This window comes from Choloepus didactylus, chromosome 1 (assembly GCF_015220235.1).
Source record: "Choloepus didactylus isolate mChoDid1 chromosome 1, mChoDid1.pri, whole genome shotgun sequence".
In the NCBI taxonomy this organism is placed as follows: domain Eukaryota; kingdom Metazoa; phylum Chordata; class Mammalia; order Pilosa; family Megalonychidae; genus Choloepus; species Choloepus didactylus.
In genome coordinates, this window is record NC_051307.1 from 78,010,012 (window position 1) to 78,028,788 (window position 18,777).

Genomic DNA, 18,777 nt, shown 5'->3' on the forward strand with positions numbered 1-18,777 from the left:
GAAAAAAGTAAAACTTGTTTCAGTTTCTAACACTTTCTGTTAAGCCCCAGTTACCATTCTTGAAAGACCCAAATGACAAAAACAGAGTATCTTAAACTAATAATTGTCATAGTAAATATTTCATAAGGACAAGATAAATGCAATTATCCCATCCAAATATTCTATCCTCTAAGAGACTTCACTGTTAACAAAGAAATTAAGAAAAGATAAAGGTGAAGGCATGTTGTATGTTTATCATATCATTTCAAACTACATAAAAATAAGAAATCTTTAATTGCTTTCTTTAGAACTGAAAAGCTAATATAATACAGCCTGATTTAACTGAAATCTTCCAAGCACAAAAATTCTACTCAATTATATATTTTGCCCTCCCTCCCAAAATAAGTCATATAATTAAAATTAACTCATTTAGCTTCCATGTATTTAAAATGTCATAATTTTGAACCAGGCTAAACGAAGCTGAAGTTTACATTTGAACTTTCAAAGACAAAACAAAACAAAACAAAAATCCAAAATGGCTGATTTAACAAAATAGTGGGAAAATGATTAAATTATGACAATATTTAAACTACAAATTTTAAACACTAATATTGTATCAACATTCACTGATCAACAAGTAGATAAACTCCCCTAAACCTCCACTTATACAACATTAGGTACTATATTTGTTTAAAAACAAAAATCCATTTCTTTTAACTTGGTACAGCATTTTGAAATCTTCTCAATTAGTGTAAATTAGTTTTTACCAGTTATAATCTAAAAAATGTATTTCTTAGCTATATGACAGATTAAGGAAAATAAGGGAAGCAATCAGGAACAGTAGGAGGGTTGGGGAGTGGAAATTGTTAGAAATTAGAGGTTGATCTGAGTTTGGATAAGAAATCTATGGGTGATCTTAAAAATATATATTTTAGCAATAAATAGGTCATTGAATTTAGAAATATAATAACCAATACCTTGCTTTCCAGTGTAATTTCCTTAACTGCTTCCGTTATTCCTGAAATACCTGTTAAATAATCAGCAGAAAAAAAATAAAGTAAGCTGTAATAAATATTCCTATTTACCTGATTAAAGAAAAATGAAAACACTAAAAATTATCTGAATTCTCACAATTTCTCTGAAATAAGGAGGTAAACAGCAACATTTTGACAAATGAACTCTAATAGAAATAAATAACTTCAAAGGCCTTCTCTTCTTAATTGGAAACCTATTAATTTACTGTTTTATTATGGTTATCATTCCTCATTTACTTTTATTTACTTTCCTTGCTTGAGAAGCTATCAAAATACACATTCATTCTCAGAAAACAAAAAGATTAAGAGATTACAGGACTCATATTTACATTTTACTTAAGCATGCATCAAAATTTTCCCAGTAAAGTATTGCTTCAGATATCTGGAACATCCAGAGGTAGTAAAACCATATCACATTTATTAAGAGGCTTTCTTCTTAGTACTAAGTGTTTCCACATCTCATTTAATCCTTACCAAACACTCTCCCATGAAGCAGTTAGGGTAATAATTTCTCCCTATGAAGAAATGAAGTCTCCAGAGAGGTAAAATGACTTGTTTCGAGTCTCACAGCCAGTTAAGTGAAAGAACTGGGAAACAAACTGCTGACTTGTGGTTCAGTGCTCTCTCCACTTCACCTTGTTGAGCAAATACCTTGGAACCTAGTTGTCTCAATGATACCATCAGCTGGGCAGTATTTCTAATTCAAAATACTTGCCAGTGTTCTCAGTCAGACGGTTAACAAGGATGGGAAATACAATAAGACAATAGCACCTAAAGTTACCAAAAGCAAAAAAACAAACAAACAAACAAAAAAAACAAAAAACAAATAACAAAAACCCAAATCCTAAATACAAAATACATTCAGCTCCTTTGTTAATCTTCTGTGTCTCTGATATATCTGTTTAACACACCTAAAGGAAAGAATGATGAGTTCACTTTCGCAAATGGAAAAAGTCACGATCCACAGCTCTAGCATAAAGCTTTTATCTCATGTAATTTTCTAGAAATTATTATATACAAGGTATGAGTTACTTTACAACAGTAAGACCCAAATCCTAACATATCAAATTGATATTACAAAATAATTTGCTGAATCTTGTACACAGAAACAAAGAAAACAAACCTCTTCAATTTGTCAAAAAATAGCAATATTCTTTTAACCAGACTCTTCTAAAAGCAGGACATAACTGGCAAAGAAAAGAAAGCTCAAATTACTCTAACGAAGGTAATATTTCAAGGGCTAATGGGGGATGGGAGGATATACCCAGGAGAAGAGAAATAGGGATGAAGCAAGGGGTGATGAGTTGAATAAGGAGGAATCAGGCACCTGGCCTTGCAGGTCAGTTGGAAACACTGCTTTAGCCAAATCAGAAAATAGTTTAAACCTACAATTCTAAGGGCATCTCTCATAAACATTAGTAAGAATTTCTACATAAAATTAACTGCAGAATAATACTAGGTTGTTTTCTAATATGAAAATGGTGTTACTTGTCCCCTATCATCACAGCAAACATTTTTTAAATTTAGCCCAATTTCTGAAATAGACTTTGGTCATACCAAAATTCATATTGACACTTACTTATCTCTGTGATGAATGCTCTGTAAATAAGCACCTGGACAGTAATTATGGAATAGAATGCAGCTAAACAACAGAGTAAACTCATTAACATGACACTGGAAACATAGTCCTGTAACCAATGGCTCTTGTCAGTAAACAATTTACTGCAAATGTCCTACTCACACCTTTCAGACAAGGGAAAATTAAAGCAAAGCAGCCAAAAGATTTTTGAAAGAGCAGGAGTGGGAGGGTGAGGAAGAAGTCTGAAAACACTCAGTGGAAGGAAAGTGATAATTTTTTAAATTATTTTAAAAAACTGCTCAATCAGATATTTCCTTTAAGCCTTGACACAGCAACACTCAACTCACTAAGAAGCAAATGAGTTTTAGATCCAGGAGTTCAAGTTCCATTAAAACACAGAGGAAGTACTGTATGTGTGCTTATATCTTCCCAAGGATATAAATAGCAGTCTATTATTCAGAGGGAAGGAGAAACTGACTTAAAGATGCTTTTTCCTGTACTGATTACTTTGCCTTCCCTTTATTGCAGTGGGTATGAATTGGAGGCAGCAATTTTGTTCAACATTTAGCAATGTCTGGAAACATTTTTGGTTGTCACCACTGGCTTACAGTGGGTAAAGGACAGATACACTGTCAAACATTCTACAATGCATAGGAAAGCCCCACATGACAAAGAATTATCTGCCCCAAAATGTCAAGAGGTACAAGGTTGAGAAACCATGCTCTACTGCTACTTAACCTCCTAGCCTCTAGGACTCAGAGGGAGAAAACTTGCTTTCAGTATCCTGTATTTAAACTCAAAACACATTTTCTTAATTAAAACTAAGTCAAAAATGGTAGTTAGCTATAGCTACATATAATAATATACACTTCCATAATTACATAAATATGGTGTAAAAAATTCGGTTTTTAGGACTGGGAGTGAAAAAATGTATTCAGAGTATTATGAAAACATATACTTGTGAAAAGGCTTACATTCAGTCAACTTGTTTAACAAATACTTATTGAACAACTTCTGTATCAGGCATTATGATAGATGCTAAGAATTCAACAATGAATCTCTACTTTCATGGAGCTTAAACTCCTTAAAATCTCTTTTAATAATCACTCAACAAATAATTATTAAATGCTTTTAAAGGCCAGGTAGTGTTTTATATTCTCTGGGTAAATTACTATTTGGCATGATTCCTGTCTTCAAGGAGCTCATAACCCAGCAATGGAATGACACATAAGCAAGGGATTCTAAAGTAATGCACTATGTATGTATATATGATTGGCTTCTTTCTTTCTTTCTCTCTTTCTCTCTCTTTCAACACACAGAAAAATAATACGGATCTTATTTCCAAATTGCAAGTGAAGCAGCAAGTACTATAGAAATTTAGTATTTAATTCTAACAGCAGTTTTTTCTTTTTTCCCCAATTTGTCTTCCTGCTTTTTTCAGATAAAAGCTTACAAGGGACAAAAATGTTGCCTTATATATCCTCTTTTTGTTTGTTTGTTTGTTTTTCAGTCAAGGATATTGTAAATGAGTTAAAAACAACTTAAATTGAGTATATGGAATCCTATTCTCTTACCTGTGTTGTGATAGGTATCTACCCATCCCCCATCACCATCATCTTCTTCAATAATGGCTTCCAATTCATCTGAATATTCCATCTGTTTGCACCTCTTGTAGCATGGCACTAGAAAAACAATGCAAGTGCAGTTACTAGGACATAATCTATAAAGCAATGGAAAAAAGAAGCTTGTTCTTCATGAAGTTTTATTCCATAAAAATGTAACCATCAAACTGCTCTGTGAATATATTTCACCACTAATTATAGTGATTAATTTAAGAGTCACATTCAGCCCATAGACACAATCATTTAACCACATTAATCTTTCCCTAAATAGCTTTGTAAGAAGTAGAAAGGGCTCTACTAGAAATAGTCTATATATTCTTTTACTCTGATGGCCCATGAAGAATGGTGGGAAGAAGCCAGAGGTAACATTGCTCAATTTCAGGCTTATGAATAATAATAACTTATTTTAATGGCTTTACTCTCAGTGAATGGAAGTACCACCTGTCATACTCAAGGGTAGTAGAGGTGACCTCCAGCTTGAATGGCTAAATTAAATGTCAGTACGAATTCCATAATTCACATTTAATTTCCAGTTATTCACAATAGATAAAACAGTTTAAAATCCACCAAGCTTCTAAATTTTACTACCTCATGCAGTATTGGTGCCAAGTTTCTCATATACAGATGTATCAATTAATAGGTATTTTTATTCATAATACTGATATCGAACAATCATAAGGTAAACCAAACTGCCATTAATCTCCTGATTCTTTTCTTACAAAGCAGGGTATAAATTATCAATTCTGGTAAAAAATATGCCATGAGAAAGAAAAAAGTGGTGTGTGGTATAAATTATTTTTCTTTTCCTGTCATAGTTACATCTGAACAGAAATCAATGTATTATTATGTGATGAAACAGTGATTATTAGAGCCTTTTGGTGTTGTTTTAAAACTAATTTCATAAATAAACTACCTGTTTCAAAGCACTTTTTGTGTCGATAAGCAATCTTTCATTGACAATGTATAATAAAATATTTATCTTTAAGCTTTTATATGTCAAAAGCAGTACCAATTTCATTTTTCATGAAACATTTAAGTCTAAAGAAGATTAAATTCAAATAGCTAAAAAGATTGATTATGAAATCAGCTGCAACAAAACTCCAGTTATAAGCCAAATTTTGCTTACAGCCCTTTTATTCCACATCTTGACAATCAGATCTTTTGGATAAAGAGAACATAACATAAAAGGAAAAAAGACATAAAAATCAATTAAGTAAAGGGGAAAAAAAAAAATACTCCTGGAATGAAAAACCCAGAGCTTCATTAAATTTCCAAATTTCCATCTGTAAGAAAATAAAAGCACAGCTTTCAACACAAATTAAGACCAGTGAGTCCTAAGATTTTAAAAATATATAAATGTGCAAAATTTACTACATATATATATATACACACATATATATATGTATGTAACATAGTTCTTACCATTTTTGGTTACCAAAAATTGTTTGCTTGCTGGTAGGTACGCCTTCACTTTCAATTCTTCCCCTGTAGCCCTTTAGAAACAGTGAAAAGCACACACACAGAAAGTTAAAGGATAATACAGAAGATATCACATGTAAATCTCAAAACAATATAATCCACATGCCTGAGAAAATAGTTTTAGGATTGGTTTGGGAAGGATGTCATTACACAATTGGCTCAATAATACATGTTAGGGTATGGACAAGCACAACTCATAAGTGAAGTGTACTAAGAGATGCAGATAGAACTAAGAGAATTCAGATTAAATATTAATCAGAAAGGATAAAATATAGAAAGATTAAGTTTGCCTCTAACCAAAAAGAAAATGTTGTTTCTTAGTGGGCTATACCCCATTGTAAAATCTCATTCATATTTTTAATCCTGAAGTCCTGTATATCTTGAGACCAAAAAGAGGCAAGAAAAAAGCTGCATAACATTCCATAATGAAGTAGGTTGTTGGCAAGATCCCTGTTACTACTACTGTATTAAAACTGGAACTAAGGGATAAGAGACGCTTTGAATCACAAGATAATGCTGAGAATAATACTGATTGAAAACAAACTTTTATTGAGTACTTGCAGGTACAGGACTTAGAACTTTACACACATTATTTTCATTTAATATTTATAACTCTAAGAGGTAAAGAGTATTACTATCCCCATTTTATAGATAAGTAAACCAAAGCTTAAAGGTCAATTTGCCCAGGGTCACAAAACCAGAAGGTGGAACAATCAGGATCAAGCCAAGTGACTCTTGAGTTCCTGCTCTTAAACACTTCTCCCTCAGAATCCAACATTAAGAATTTTCCAAAGATTCTTCTGTGGGTCATCTGAAATTGGCCAGAGCTGGGGTAGAATGTGGTATTTGTCACAAATATATGAACATAAATTTGGAGCTTTGTGTGGAGACACAGAAGGTCCCCTGGCTCCATAGATTATACATAGGGCCCATTTCCCAAAATCTGGAAGCCCGAAGGCGGGCTCCAGGCTGGGAAAAGGCCAAAAGCTTTGCATGTCTGAAGGCAGACAGCAATTTAGATAAAGGAATAGTTTCTGAGCTCTTGCTGGGCTCCTTCCATGCTCCTGTCTCCTGCCCCTGCTATCTCCCTTCTAGCTCCAAAGAAATTGTCCCTTGAGATTAAAGATATGTAAATACACCTTATTGCTTTAGAAAAAATGTACCCTCCCTGAAATACCTGAAAACAGTCATGTAGGAAACTACCTTGTATGCTATAAAAGCCTGTAGAAATTAGTAGAACAAAACTTTCTTTTCCAGGAACACAGAGGACAGAGTTGGCTCCCTTCTTTCACAGCTTTGCTGCTCAAGGTTCAGTCTAAAGGTCAGACCATAGGTTTTGTAGCACAAGATAAAGACAGGAAATGTCCCCCACCCCCAATATCATTTGGCAACTCTTTAGGCCTTTCCAGACTATTCCAAAGTGTCAAATTCAACAAGATCATGCAATACCAGAAGTTCTGAGGGAAGAACACTCAATAAGGTCACGATGGCACTTGTACACATGAATATACAACATAGCAACAACCTATTTCTAGCACTGATTTAAAATGGATTACTCCTTTGGCCCCAGCAACTCAGCCAGAAATGTAGACACTGGAGTACAGTATAGTTGAGTTTTAAATTGCAATAAAATTATTTCAACCCCCACAAATGATAAGTGAACTATAAACTACTAATAACTGCTAAAAGAAGATTCTGTTCATATATATAACCCTCCATAAAAACACTACAAACCTAATGCCTAAACAAATTAGACAATTAAGGGCTATGACAAAGTAATATGGAAAAGAAAACTGTTTATCTTGTTGAAGAAAATCTTAAATTAGTTCATTTTTCAAAATAAACGCTACACTTTCTATACCAACTTAAATATAAATTTTAGACCAAAATTTAGCTAAATATGTCTTTTACAGACAATTTAGGATAGGAAAAACTTAGGACAGGAGAGCTTTTATGATACGAACTCAACTTAAAATACAGAATGGAAATACATGTAAGGAAAAAAAAGGACACAAACACAAATGAGCCTGACATTTTTGCCTCTTGGATACATAACAAATAGTGATCTAGAAGATAGAGAGCAATTGATAAAATGCAGTGACATCCATATTGGCCATATGCTAAATATAAACATTAAGGGGAATCACAGGTGGAAAACAGGTCCAACTGATTTAAAATCGTTTAATTAGAACTTTTTAAATTCTAGAACCCCTGCCACCAAATCAAAAGTGTACATCTGAACCACAAGTGAAAAAGTGTATTTAAGCAAAAAATTAATAACTAAAAAGCATGTAACAGGTACTGAAGCATTTCTATCCAAACATGATATTTCCAAACAATTCTAGCCTACTTAAAAAAGTTCTCTTAAGTACTGCAATCAATTTTTCAGCCACTCGCAGGTTGTTTTATCACAAGTACTTGAAAGTAATAAAACTACATTTCTTCTAAAAAAAGTTATTCATAATATTTTAAAAATATATAAGAGAACTGCTAAATTGCTTAAATTACTTTTGTAATTAACAAAAGTAATGAAGAACATAAAAATTTAAACCACCTATTATGAAAAGATTAACAGTTAAGACCTTAATCAGTATCATGAACCTTTTAATTTTTAAGCCAATTCCTAAAGAGGGAGCATATTTTTGAAGCTTAATAGAAAAATGTTCATGCCTTATGTTTTAAAGAATATAACACTGCAAAATCTCTCTGCATTTATTTGTCACTTTATGTAGTAACTAGAACCTTAAAAAATCTTAAATATTTGTTAATCTGAAAAATGAGATAATAAAATTTATCAAGCTCTTGAAAATTATTTTTTAAAGAACCACAACAAGATCAAGCCTAGATACTATAAATAAAATACTAGTAAAGGAAATCAAGGCATTTATCTAAAAAATGTCCATCTTTTCTATTAATGGAACAAACCAAATAGATACAATGCCAAATTTTTCTTCCTCTATTTTATTTTGAGTAATGTTGGTGCACCATTTAATAAAAATTGGCTAGAAGAGGGCTAATCTGGTCATTCTAACCACTTTCCATATACTAACCCATTTTCCAAGTTGTCATATTGGAAACCATAACTTTTACCTAATTTTCTATTCTTCACTCAATATTACTTACCATTGCCACGTAGGACAGTGGTGGACTAAGTGATCTCCTGCTGCCACAAACTATTCAGGATTTAGAAGGAATATAAAGGAAGGGAAAAAAGAAAAAGTGAACATCAGTCAATGTAAGGTAGCAAAATATCAAACTGATCACCCTAGGCAAGCTTGGTACCAGATACTAAATTAAAATGCAAACTGCACTAAACTTGCTCTATCTGTGTGAAGATTTATCTTTGATTACTAAAACTATAATATTTTTTAATATCCATAAAAATTTAAATTGATTTTGAAAGGAAAAAATGTTGAGTGCTTTTTTTAATCACTAGATTAAATAATGCTAAAAGCGTTACAGCAATATGAAATAAATAAAGGCAATGCTACAGAATTTAAAATGTCAATAAGCATTTTGTGGGTAAATAAAATGCAGAGAAATTCTTGTTGTTGGTTGAAAGCTCAATGAAAACCGAATAAAGTTACTAAATATATATACAGGTAAGGCTAGTTTGTTATATCATAGTACGTGTTTCTTCTTCCTCTTTTTATTATTTTTTTTTAAATTTAGGTAATGTTCAATTTTGAAAGTTGTTTTTGCCACAACAATCATTAACAAGAGAGAAATGTAGTGCCAAACAACAGGGAAAAGAAGCTTTTGGAATGACTTTGCAAACATCTAGATAATTTAGAATTTGAATCCTCTAACAAACTTGACACTTTCTGAGCAGGTTGAACATTCTACAAGTTTTTGTTTTTTCTCCAAAAAAAATCAACAGTCTTGGAGAAACAGTTTAACCTTTTCCAAAACTCAAGGTTACAGAGGAGTGAATTAACCTTACTACAGGAGAGAAATCCTCCTCATTCTAGAGACCACAAAATGCAGGTCTGCTAAACATAATTTGCAGACTTCAACTCAAGCAATATGCACACATGCTTTCCTAATTACTTCTATTTCACAACAGTTCTAACTGAAAATCATCCAATGCTCATAGATTTATTACACAGCAAAAGTTACAATATCTTTAATCGTCTAATGGATCTTTGAGACCAAAGGATGCACATACAAAATATTCTTAATTTTATAGAGTAATTTTCTATAATTCTATGAATAACCTCTTTCAAGAAAATAAATTTGAAATTAACAAGAAAAGATTTAGCAGCTCTATTCCAGCAACTTTGTAAATGTCCTGTCCTTTTATTTTTAATGAAGCTTTTCTATTATTAAACTGGTTAGGTAGAGACAAAAACCAAAGAAACCACTCTCTCTCCCAAGTTTTAAGCATTTTGGTCCCTGCAACCAGATGCCGTATTTAACTTCGTGGTTATCAGGAATTAATTTATCACCACCAAAAGAATATTAATTTAACAATATACAAGAAAAACAAATAATTAAAAATTAAAACTTCAAAGTTAATGACAATGCTTTGAGGTCACAAGACCAATATTCTATCATATTAGCTTTCTGGCGGCATCCACAAAAAAAATAAGAAAAACACTAGAACGTAAGGAAAACCTATAAAAGCAGATGGAATTTCACTGATAATTAGTACATGTGTACATATGCCTCATTAGCAATGACCATAACTACTTGCTTTGTATGTTCAAATGAAATAAAATGTAAAACATAGACTCAAATTTCCAAATTATCAGTGACACCCAGAGTGTAAATCCCCCTGGCAGCGTGGAATATGACTCCCGGGGAGGAATCTAGACCCAGCATCATGGGATAGAGAACATCATCTTGACCACAAGGGGGATGTGAAATGAAATGAAATGAAATGAAGTAAGTTTCAGTGGCTGAGAGATTTCAAAAGGAGCCAAGAGGTCACTCTGGTGGGCACTCTTATGCACAATACAGACAATGCTTTTTAGGTTCTAATGACTTGGAATAGCCAGCAGTAAATACCTAAAACTATCAAATTACAACCCAGAACCCGTGAATTTTTAAGACGATTATATAACATTGTAGCTTATGAGGGGTGACAATGTGATTGGGAAAGCCATATGGAACACACTCCCCTTTGTCCAGTGTATGGATCAACGAGTAGAAAAACAGGGATAAAAAAAAAGAAGCCAGTTTGCTGACATTTGATAAGAAGTTGATAGCTCAGGGTAAATGGAATTTTTAGGACAGGAATTCAGGCTGTGGTTTTCTTTTTCTTCTTTTTTTTTTTCTTTTTCATCTATTGCTAAGGGGGGAGATCATCACTTAAGTTGATTTAAGTACTTAGTAAAAAACCAAGGGGAGTGGTTTGTCAGCTGCAACCAGTCAGAATGGAAAAGCAAAGAGTAACTGTAATATTTACAAGCTACTTTATTAGAAGGCCAAGTTCTATAATAAAGGTCATGTGCTACAAATAGGACTTTAATTTTGTGTAGTTATATCAATGTTGACTAAATTTGAGAGTTAATTGCATATAGGTTCTAGGAAACATAGAAACTGGAATTTGAAGAAAAAAGTTAAGCTTAAATTCTTTGTTGTTTACCAAGAACAAAAATAAGTCTGATACAACCCTAATTGTTCATAAAAGTGGAGTCTAAAAAGATTCTTTAGCCTAGTATATAGTTCTCTATGGAGAATAAAATGAAACTATGAAATGAAAAAGAACCATTTTATCACACAAATTTGGTGAATAAGAGAAAACTTAATATCCAAGCAATGAGCAAAGCTCCCAAATGGAAAGCCCTGGAAACTCTAATTTGGTACAGAGAGAGCAATGTCAGAGAGCCTACTGTGCAACTTGATTTGACACAAATATGAGTGAAGGACAAATGACCATAGGAATCTTTTCCAACCCCCCTCCCACCCTCAGTTCTAAATAGAGGAACTACAGAGAAATGTGAGAAGTGGCAAATTGGAAGGGAAGTAACAGCTCCTACTCTTCTATGGGAAGTGGTACATTTGATAAAATCCTTAAAAACAGTCAACAGAAACTAACTTGACTCAAAGCAAGATTAAAGTTCAAGATGTTTCTTTATAGCAGAAAAAGCCACCCAATTTAATATTATTGTTTCTCTAAAGATAATAGCTTCAAAATGCCTTCAACTCAACACTCACCTCTTCTGGGGTGATAACACCAGTTTCCTTAAACTTTGATTCCTAAAGAGAGAAAAAAAGAATAATACTTTTCACTTTTTACTCAATTCATCCAATTAAAATGTTTGTGAGGAGACTATTTGCCTGGTTTCCTTCTAGGCAATGGAACAAATACCAGAAAAGAATACATTATTGCTGCCTGACCTGCAGGAATATACAAGTCTAATGGATGAAACTGACAGGAAAATACTTACAATTTGATCAGTGCTATAATAAAGCAAAGCTATTGTGAAAAACATTAACAAGTTTATACAAACATGAAGGCTTACTATAATTCCGTAACATTACCAAATATCTTCATTTTACAGCACAGTAAAGACATCTTAAAGTTGTTTAGAATCTTACAATTCAACCAATGTTTCATTTAAACTGAACACTATTAGAAACTGCATCTAGAAATCATTTAATACTTTCCCATTATTCTCATCACCAAGATATTGATACAAGATTCTCTCCTTTAAAGCAGGACACAATTTTAATAAATATTTCTAAATTTTAAGTCATACATGAGATTTTACAGTAGAGTCTACAAAATAAAAAAAAAAAAATCATTTAAGAACATTATTCATTATGCCAGGCACTATTCAAGGCTATGGGGACACAGCAGTGAATAAAATTCAGCAAAATCATCCTTACCCTCCTAAGGAGTTTAAACTCTAATGGAGGGAGAAAAGCAATAAACACAAAAATATAAAGTATGCCAAATAGTATGCCAGGACGAAAAATATAGCAGAAAGGAAGAGGGTAGGGGGCAAGGTTACCATTTAAAATAGGATAGTAAGAGAAGAGAGACTTTACAGATAAGATAACCTTCTGGGCAGAGAATTTAAGGAAAGGAGCAAGCCTAAAGGCTGGCTAGGGGAAGGGCATTTCAGGTGGAGGGAAGAGCAAACGCAAAGGCCCGGAGGCAGCGCACACTTGACAGAATAACAAAGAGGTCAGTGTAGCTTAAGCAAGAAGCTAGATACAAAGTAGCAGATGAGACCGGGGACTCTACCAGGTAGAACCTTGAGGATCACTGTGAGGACCTGGGTTTTTACTTCATGTTGATCTTCCAAACAAAAAATGATTTTCTAAATTTTTACTTGCTGAGAGAAGACCATTATTTCTTTCTTGGGGATTTTGTTTTTTTCCATTCCTTCCCACCTCTAGTAGTACAAGGATTCTCTCTATAAGCTAACAGGGTTCACAAGAAGGGGGTAAGGAGAAGGTCATTAATTATGCTTTATTATGAAAAATATACACCATGTATACTGACATGCTAACACTTTCCTTTCAGTTCAATCTTCCACCTCCATAATTTCAGAGGTTTTTTTCTCTTATTTCTTTCTCCCCCAAACTAAGTTATAACAATCGTGTATTAATTTAAAAGTTGTATATCTAAGTAGACATGCTATTCTGAAAAGGCAAAATAATATGCAAAAGCATAGGATTCAAATGTCAAATTTATTTTCAATGTTAAATAATTGATCTAATAATGGAATTGAGAAGGGTTTCACAGCAATTACAAGCAGAGCAAGAGTTGGAATTCTCATTCATAAACTTTCCTGATTTTTTTTTTTTTAACTCGGCCTGGTTGGACATCATTTTAAGATTAGTCTTAGAAATAAGTATAAAAAAGTATAGACCTAACATTTCTCTTTGTCATGCAAAGGGAGCAAAGCGAAACTGTCCACTATTCTTAGAATACCAGCATAACTTTTTGAATAATGCGAAGCAACTATTTCCGAGACTATTTCATCTCCACACTAATATTTGTCAAGTTTTAATTGAAAAATTAAAAAACAAAAAACAAGCTAAGCAAGAAATTGTCATTTATTTACTATGATTACTTGTTATTCAGAAAGGAGTTACAACAGTCTAAGATAAAAGAAAAACGTGAATGAAATTCTAGAAATTTACCTCTTGAAAATTAGAAAACAATCATTTCTGTAATTGGAGTGTCACAATTTCTACTTTAAAAATACTGTATTTTACCAACATAAAAAAAAAATACATATCTAGGAGGACAGAGCTGCTCCTTGATATAACTTAAGTTCAAGATTAACGACTAGTTACGGCTATTTTTAAAGTTTGGAAAAGGGAGGTTTTGCTTGTTAGCTGGGTTTAATGGTACTACTGAGATAATACAGATAATATTGCAAATTTCATCTTGTTCCTTTAAAATTCAACAAGTAAGGACCTCAGTCACAATTTCCCTATTTCGTAATTCTAACTGTAAGAGACTTGGAAGAGTAATTGACATATGTCACTATAGGACCAAAGGCTGATTTCATTTTTTAAAAAGATAGGCAATATCCTTGTTTAGAAAGTTTAAACTCTCGTGACGTTATGATTAGACGTTCTTAAATCTACTTAGCTGCTGACCACCTTCCAACCCGACGTACTCAGACGCATTGAGTTCCTCGGGTGGAGACAGGAGTACTCACACAGCGTCGCTCCAAGTTTACCCCTTAGGGGCCAAAAAGCCATAAAGACAGTTAGACCACGGGTGGGAGTTGCATCTTTTCCACCTTCCTACACCTTTCGCCACCGCAGAATACGGTGACTCCTCGGGCGACCGGTCCCCGGTCGGTCCTTGCAGATTTGAGTATGTGCCTACCAGTCCCTGGCAAGCCCGGCCCAGCTTACCTTGAGGACCGGGGTCAGGTACTCAGCCACTTCCAGTGCCTTTCCCTTCACCGTGTTAATCACATTCTGCATCCTGGGGCCGGAGCAGAGGCCGGCCCCGCGACGGGGTGGAAAAGGCAGCCGAGACAGCAGGGAAAAGGGCCGGGAAGTCAGAAAATGTCCCCGTCGCCGCCTCGCCACCCGGCCGCTGGCACCTGAGAGGACAAGACGCGACGGGACGGACGGGGCGAGGGGGAGGGGCGGCCGGCACTGCGCGCCAGTGCAGAGTGCGCGCTCCTACCGCACCCGGCAGCGCGCGCGTGCGGACCGGGCCCAGCTGTCACCTAGCCGCGAGGAGAGCGACGGGGCCACCGAGAGAAGAGCTAGAGCGAGAAGCAGGCGCACACGCACCCCTTGCTCTCTCGGGCACTGTCTTCTCCCCCTTTACTTCACTCGCACCCCTTCCGGCTTCCCCTTCCTTCTCTCACTGTCTCGCCGTAGGTCCGCCGCCACCTGGGCCTCACGTGACACAGGACTCTATCCACACGTGACGCGAGACAGGCCACGCTGGGGCGGGATCAGGCAGCTTCTCCCCTCCCTCCGGAAGCGTAACACTGAACGCGCCTGCGCAGTGGGGTCCAGGTTCGCTCCTTGCCAGTCAGGACGTTTCTGTTCCGGAATGGGAGGCTGTCGGGCAGAGATTTTTTGAGTCTGTTTTTCCCTTCCATAGCAGCCCCACCTGTGGACTCTAGAATACACTGCTACTACTGCGGAACTACACAGTTATTTTCTCAGCTCTAGGATGTGAGTTCTTCCAGTAGAAGCTCTTCTAAGGGACCGAGGTAACCGCGCCCCGCGGCAAAGGGTTGAGTGTGCTTGTGAGGGGAGGGCGTGCCAGACTAGATTTCCTCCTGCGCATGTGTGACAAGAAGGGTTTTCTTGCTGTGGAGGGAAACCTGCTCACCTTGTGTAGGAAAGGCTCTCCTTCGATTCCTGTGTACTTACACCCATTTGGGCTGTCAGTGCTGTACTGGCATTTCAAACCCACCTCTCACCATTTCCCACTGCTCATTACTGCATCCCTACCAACCCACTGGGTGCTTTGGGCGAGTTATTAGCCTGCTAGGGGTTTATTGTCCTCAACATATCAACAAAGGATATTAGACTCTTTGATTTCCAAGATGTACTTCTAACACTAAAGAGAAAATTGATAGCAGTGTTTCAGATATTTTCATTTTGACTATTATTGTAATAAAAGCTCTCCCAGCAAGCTCTTTTTCCTTTTCCTAGAGGAGAGCTGCTTGTAAGGCGAAAAATACTAATTTGAAATTCTGTTTTCTGTTAGAGGAAAATTACCAATAACCATTAAAGTTAAAGAATTGGAACAATGAGGAAATGCTGGATATTTGGGTAATCAGTTTATAAATAAATACATTAATAGCATTGACTGAAAATGTAGTGAGCTAATTTCAAACTACTGCCCCTGTTAAAATAGGTATTATTACCTAAGAAACAACCCTTCCTCCTCCACCACCACCCCCAAAAAATGTCTTGTCCTCAGATCTTAGCAGCAATTGTCAGAAGTTCCTGAAGGTGTATATGTGGTATTACCAAAAGTAATATGTAAGAAAGTTTTCAATAATGTGATACCTGAATTAAGGTCATTCTACTCCAAGCCATTCCCTAGTGCCCAAACTATAAAGCCCCACTGAGGGTGGCTAGATACCTGGAGCAGAGGATGTTCTTGGAGGCCTTAGGTTACAGAGCTGGTTACTGCCTGATTACATTGATGTTCTAGAAGACTATTAAAAGTGAGTTGTATTTACTAAATTTATTTACTAAATGCTTCTACCATTGAGCTTCTTAATCTTGACACCATTGACATTTGAGTCAGATAATTCTTTGACATGGTGGGCCTTCCTGCATTTTACAGAAATGTTTAGCCTCATCTCTGGCTCCACCCAGTTGTGAGAACCAAAAATGTCTACAGAAAAGAAGGGTTCCATGATCAACCAAAAGGGTGGTGTAATATGCTCCAAGGTGCCATCCCCCCACAGAATCTTTGAACAACTGGTAACAGCTGGTAGAACCATCTTCTTCAAAACACCCCTCCCCAGTACCATGGGGAGCCAGCCTCTGTTCTTATTGTGGGTCCCTGGCCCTGTTCTGGAGGAAGCAGAATAAGCCCTGTGTGCATACTGCAGTGCCTATTTGTTGGTGCCAATCAATTGGATGGCAGCGTGCAATACTGACCCAGGAAACTTCTCTAGTTTGTCCTCCCAGAACTTGCTCTGCAAGCAGAAGCAGCTTGCAGGCAGCTATATCAGTGTAAGAAACAATTGTACCAAAAAGGCCTAGGGCAAAGGATTGTAGCTTTAAGACATACATTAGAGCACCCAAGAGGGCAAGAAGGTCTGTATCATTAGGGAGTAGAGGGTGCATTCAAATCTCTGAAAAGAGGATAATACCTAAGACAACAAGCAAGCACAAGCCCAGTACTTGACATTGGCCCAGAAAACAGGGAGAGGATCCTGCATTTCACTTTCACCCACAGCTGATCTTGACAGGAGGGTTAAAATCTGATGGAGATCACCAGCCAACACAGAGCCAATTTGCAAAGACTGAAAGGTGTTTATTGTGATGGTTTGCTTCTTTTTATTAGCTCTTGACACTGAAGAAAATCTCTAAAATATCATTAGCTAAATACAAACTTAAAGAACAACAGCTCAGGAACTAAATCCCAGTTTAGCACTTTAAAATATTAAAATGTACAGTATGCAACAAAAGATTGCAAGGCAAATAAAGAAGCAGGAGGTGATAGCCCATGGAAAGGAACAAGATAAAAATCTAGAAATCATCAGTGAAGAAGCCCACACTTTGGACACACTGGACAAAGACTTTTAAAAAAAAATGCTCAGAATGCTCAAGCACAAAGGTAGAACTAAAGAATATCAGAAAAACAATGAATGAACTATGAGAATCTCAATAAAGAGATAGAAAATTTAAAAAGATACCAAATAGAAATACTGGAGTTAAAGACCACAATAAATAAAATGGAAAATTCCCTGGACAGTTTCAACAGCAGACTGGTGCTAACAGAAGAAACAGTGAATTTGAAGATGGTTAAATTGAAATGATACAGGTCAAGGAGCAGAAAAAAAAAAATGAATAAAAAGGAAGAGAGGCTTAGAGACCTGTGGGACACCATCACACCATCAAGCATACCAGTGTTTGCATTACAGGAGTCCCAGAAGGAAAAGAAAGAGTAAAAGGGCATAAGAAATTGTCAAAGAAATAATGGCAAAAAACTTCCCAAATTTAATGAACAACATGGATATAGACATTCAAGATGTCCAGTAAACCCCAAACAGGATAAATTTGAAGAGAACCCTCCACCCACCCACACATACATAGTAATTAAACTGTCAGATAGTAAGTACAAGGAGAGCATTCTGAAAGCTGCAAGAGAAAAGCAACATGTTATATACAAGAAAGTCCCACCAAGATTAAATGCTGATTTCTCATCAGAAACTATGGAGACAAGAAGGCTGTGGAACTAAATATTTGAAATGCTGAAAGAAACAATTGCCAGCCAAGAGTATATCCAGTGAGATTGTCTTTTAAAAACTGAGAGAGAATTTAAGACTTTCCCAGATAAACAAAAGCGGAGGGAGTTTATCACCACTGGACTGCCTTACAAGCAATGCTAATGGGAGTTCAGTATCAAATCAGATTTGATTGTTATAAATTTAGGATGGTAAATTTAAGCCTCATGTCAACCACAAAAATATATGCAGTAAGAAATGAGAAAAGACTCAAAAATGGTATCCTACATAAAATCAAATAAATATGAAAGTAGGTATTAGAATTTAGAGGCAAAAATGGTATAAGATATACAAAAACCAAAGAGGAAAATGGCAGAAGAAAGTCCTGCATTATCAGTAATTACCTTATATATAAATGGATTAAATTCTCCAGTCAAGTGGCAGAGATTGGCCAAATGGATAAAAATGCATGACCCAACTATATGCTGTTTATCAGAGATTCACTTTGAATTCAAAGGCACAAGTAGGCTGAAGGTGAAAGAAAGGAAAAAAATATATACCTTGCAAACAATAATCAAAAGAAAGCTAGGATAGCTATACTAATATCAGATTAATAGTCTTTAAATTGAAAGCTGTTATGAGTGACAAAGAAGGCCACTATGTGCTGATGAAGTGATCAATTCAATAAGAATGCATAACAGTTACATTTATGTGTGTACCTACCAGCA

At 35.5% G+C, this 18,777-nt stretch overlaps 2 protein-coding genes across 3 annotated transcripts in view; one reads left to right on the plus strand and one right to left on the minus strand.

Moving 5' to 3' along the window:
- Positions 1–15,037, minus strand: part of ATG3 (autophagy related 3) — a 40,081-nt gene extending 25,044 nt beyond the window's left edge. Inside the window, 6 exon segments of the mRNA XM_037835468.1 lie at positions 957–1,006; positions 4,167–4,274; positions 5,637–5,707; positions 8,817–8,866; positions 11,856–11,897; positions 14,526–15,037. Coding sequence (XP_037691396.1) covers positions 957–1,006; positions 4,167–4,274; positions 5,637–5,707; positions 8,817–8,866; positions 11,856–11,897; positions 14,526–14,597 — 393 coding nt within the window. The 5' untranslated portion in view covers positions 14,598–15,037.
- Positions 15,038–15,129: 92 nt separating this feature from the next.
- SLC35A5 (solute carrier family 35 member A5) overlaps positions 15,130–18,777 on the plus strand; it is a 58,130-nt gene continuing 54,482 nt past the window's right edge. Inside the window, exon 1 of one of the 2 annotated variants that reach the window (XM_037835453.1) lies at positions 15,130–15,346. Coding sequence is in view for 1 of the 2 variants with exons in the window: in XM_037835445.1 (XP_037691373.1) it covers positions 15,307–15,308 (2 nt within the window). In the remaining variant the exon portion in view is untranslated. The remainder of the gene's footprint in view (positions 15,347–18,777) is intronic. The other variant, XM_037835445.1, reaches the window with a different exon arrangement.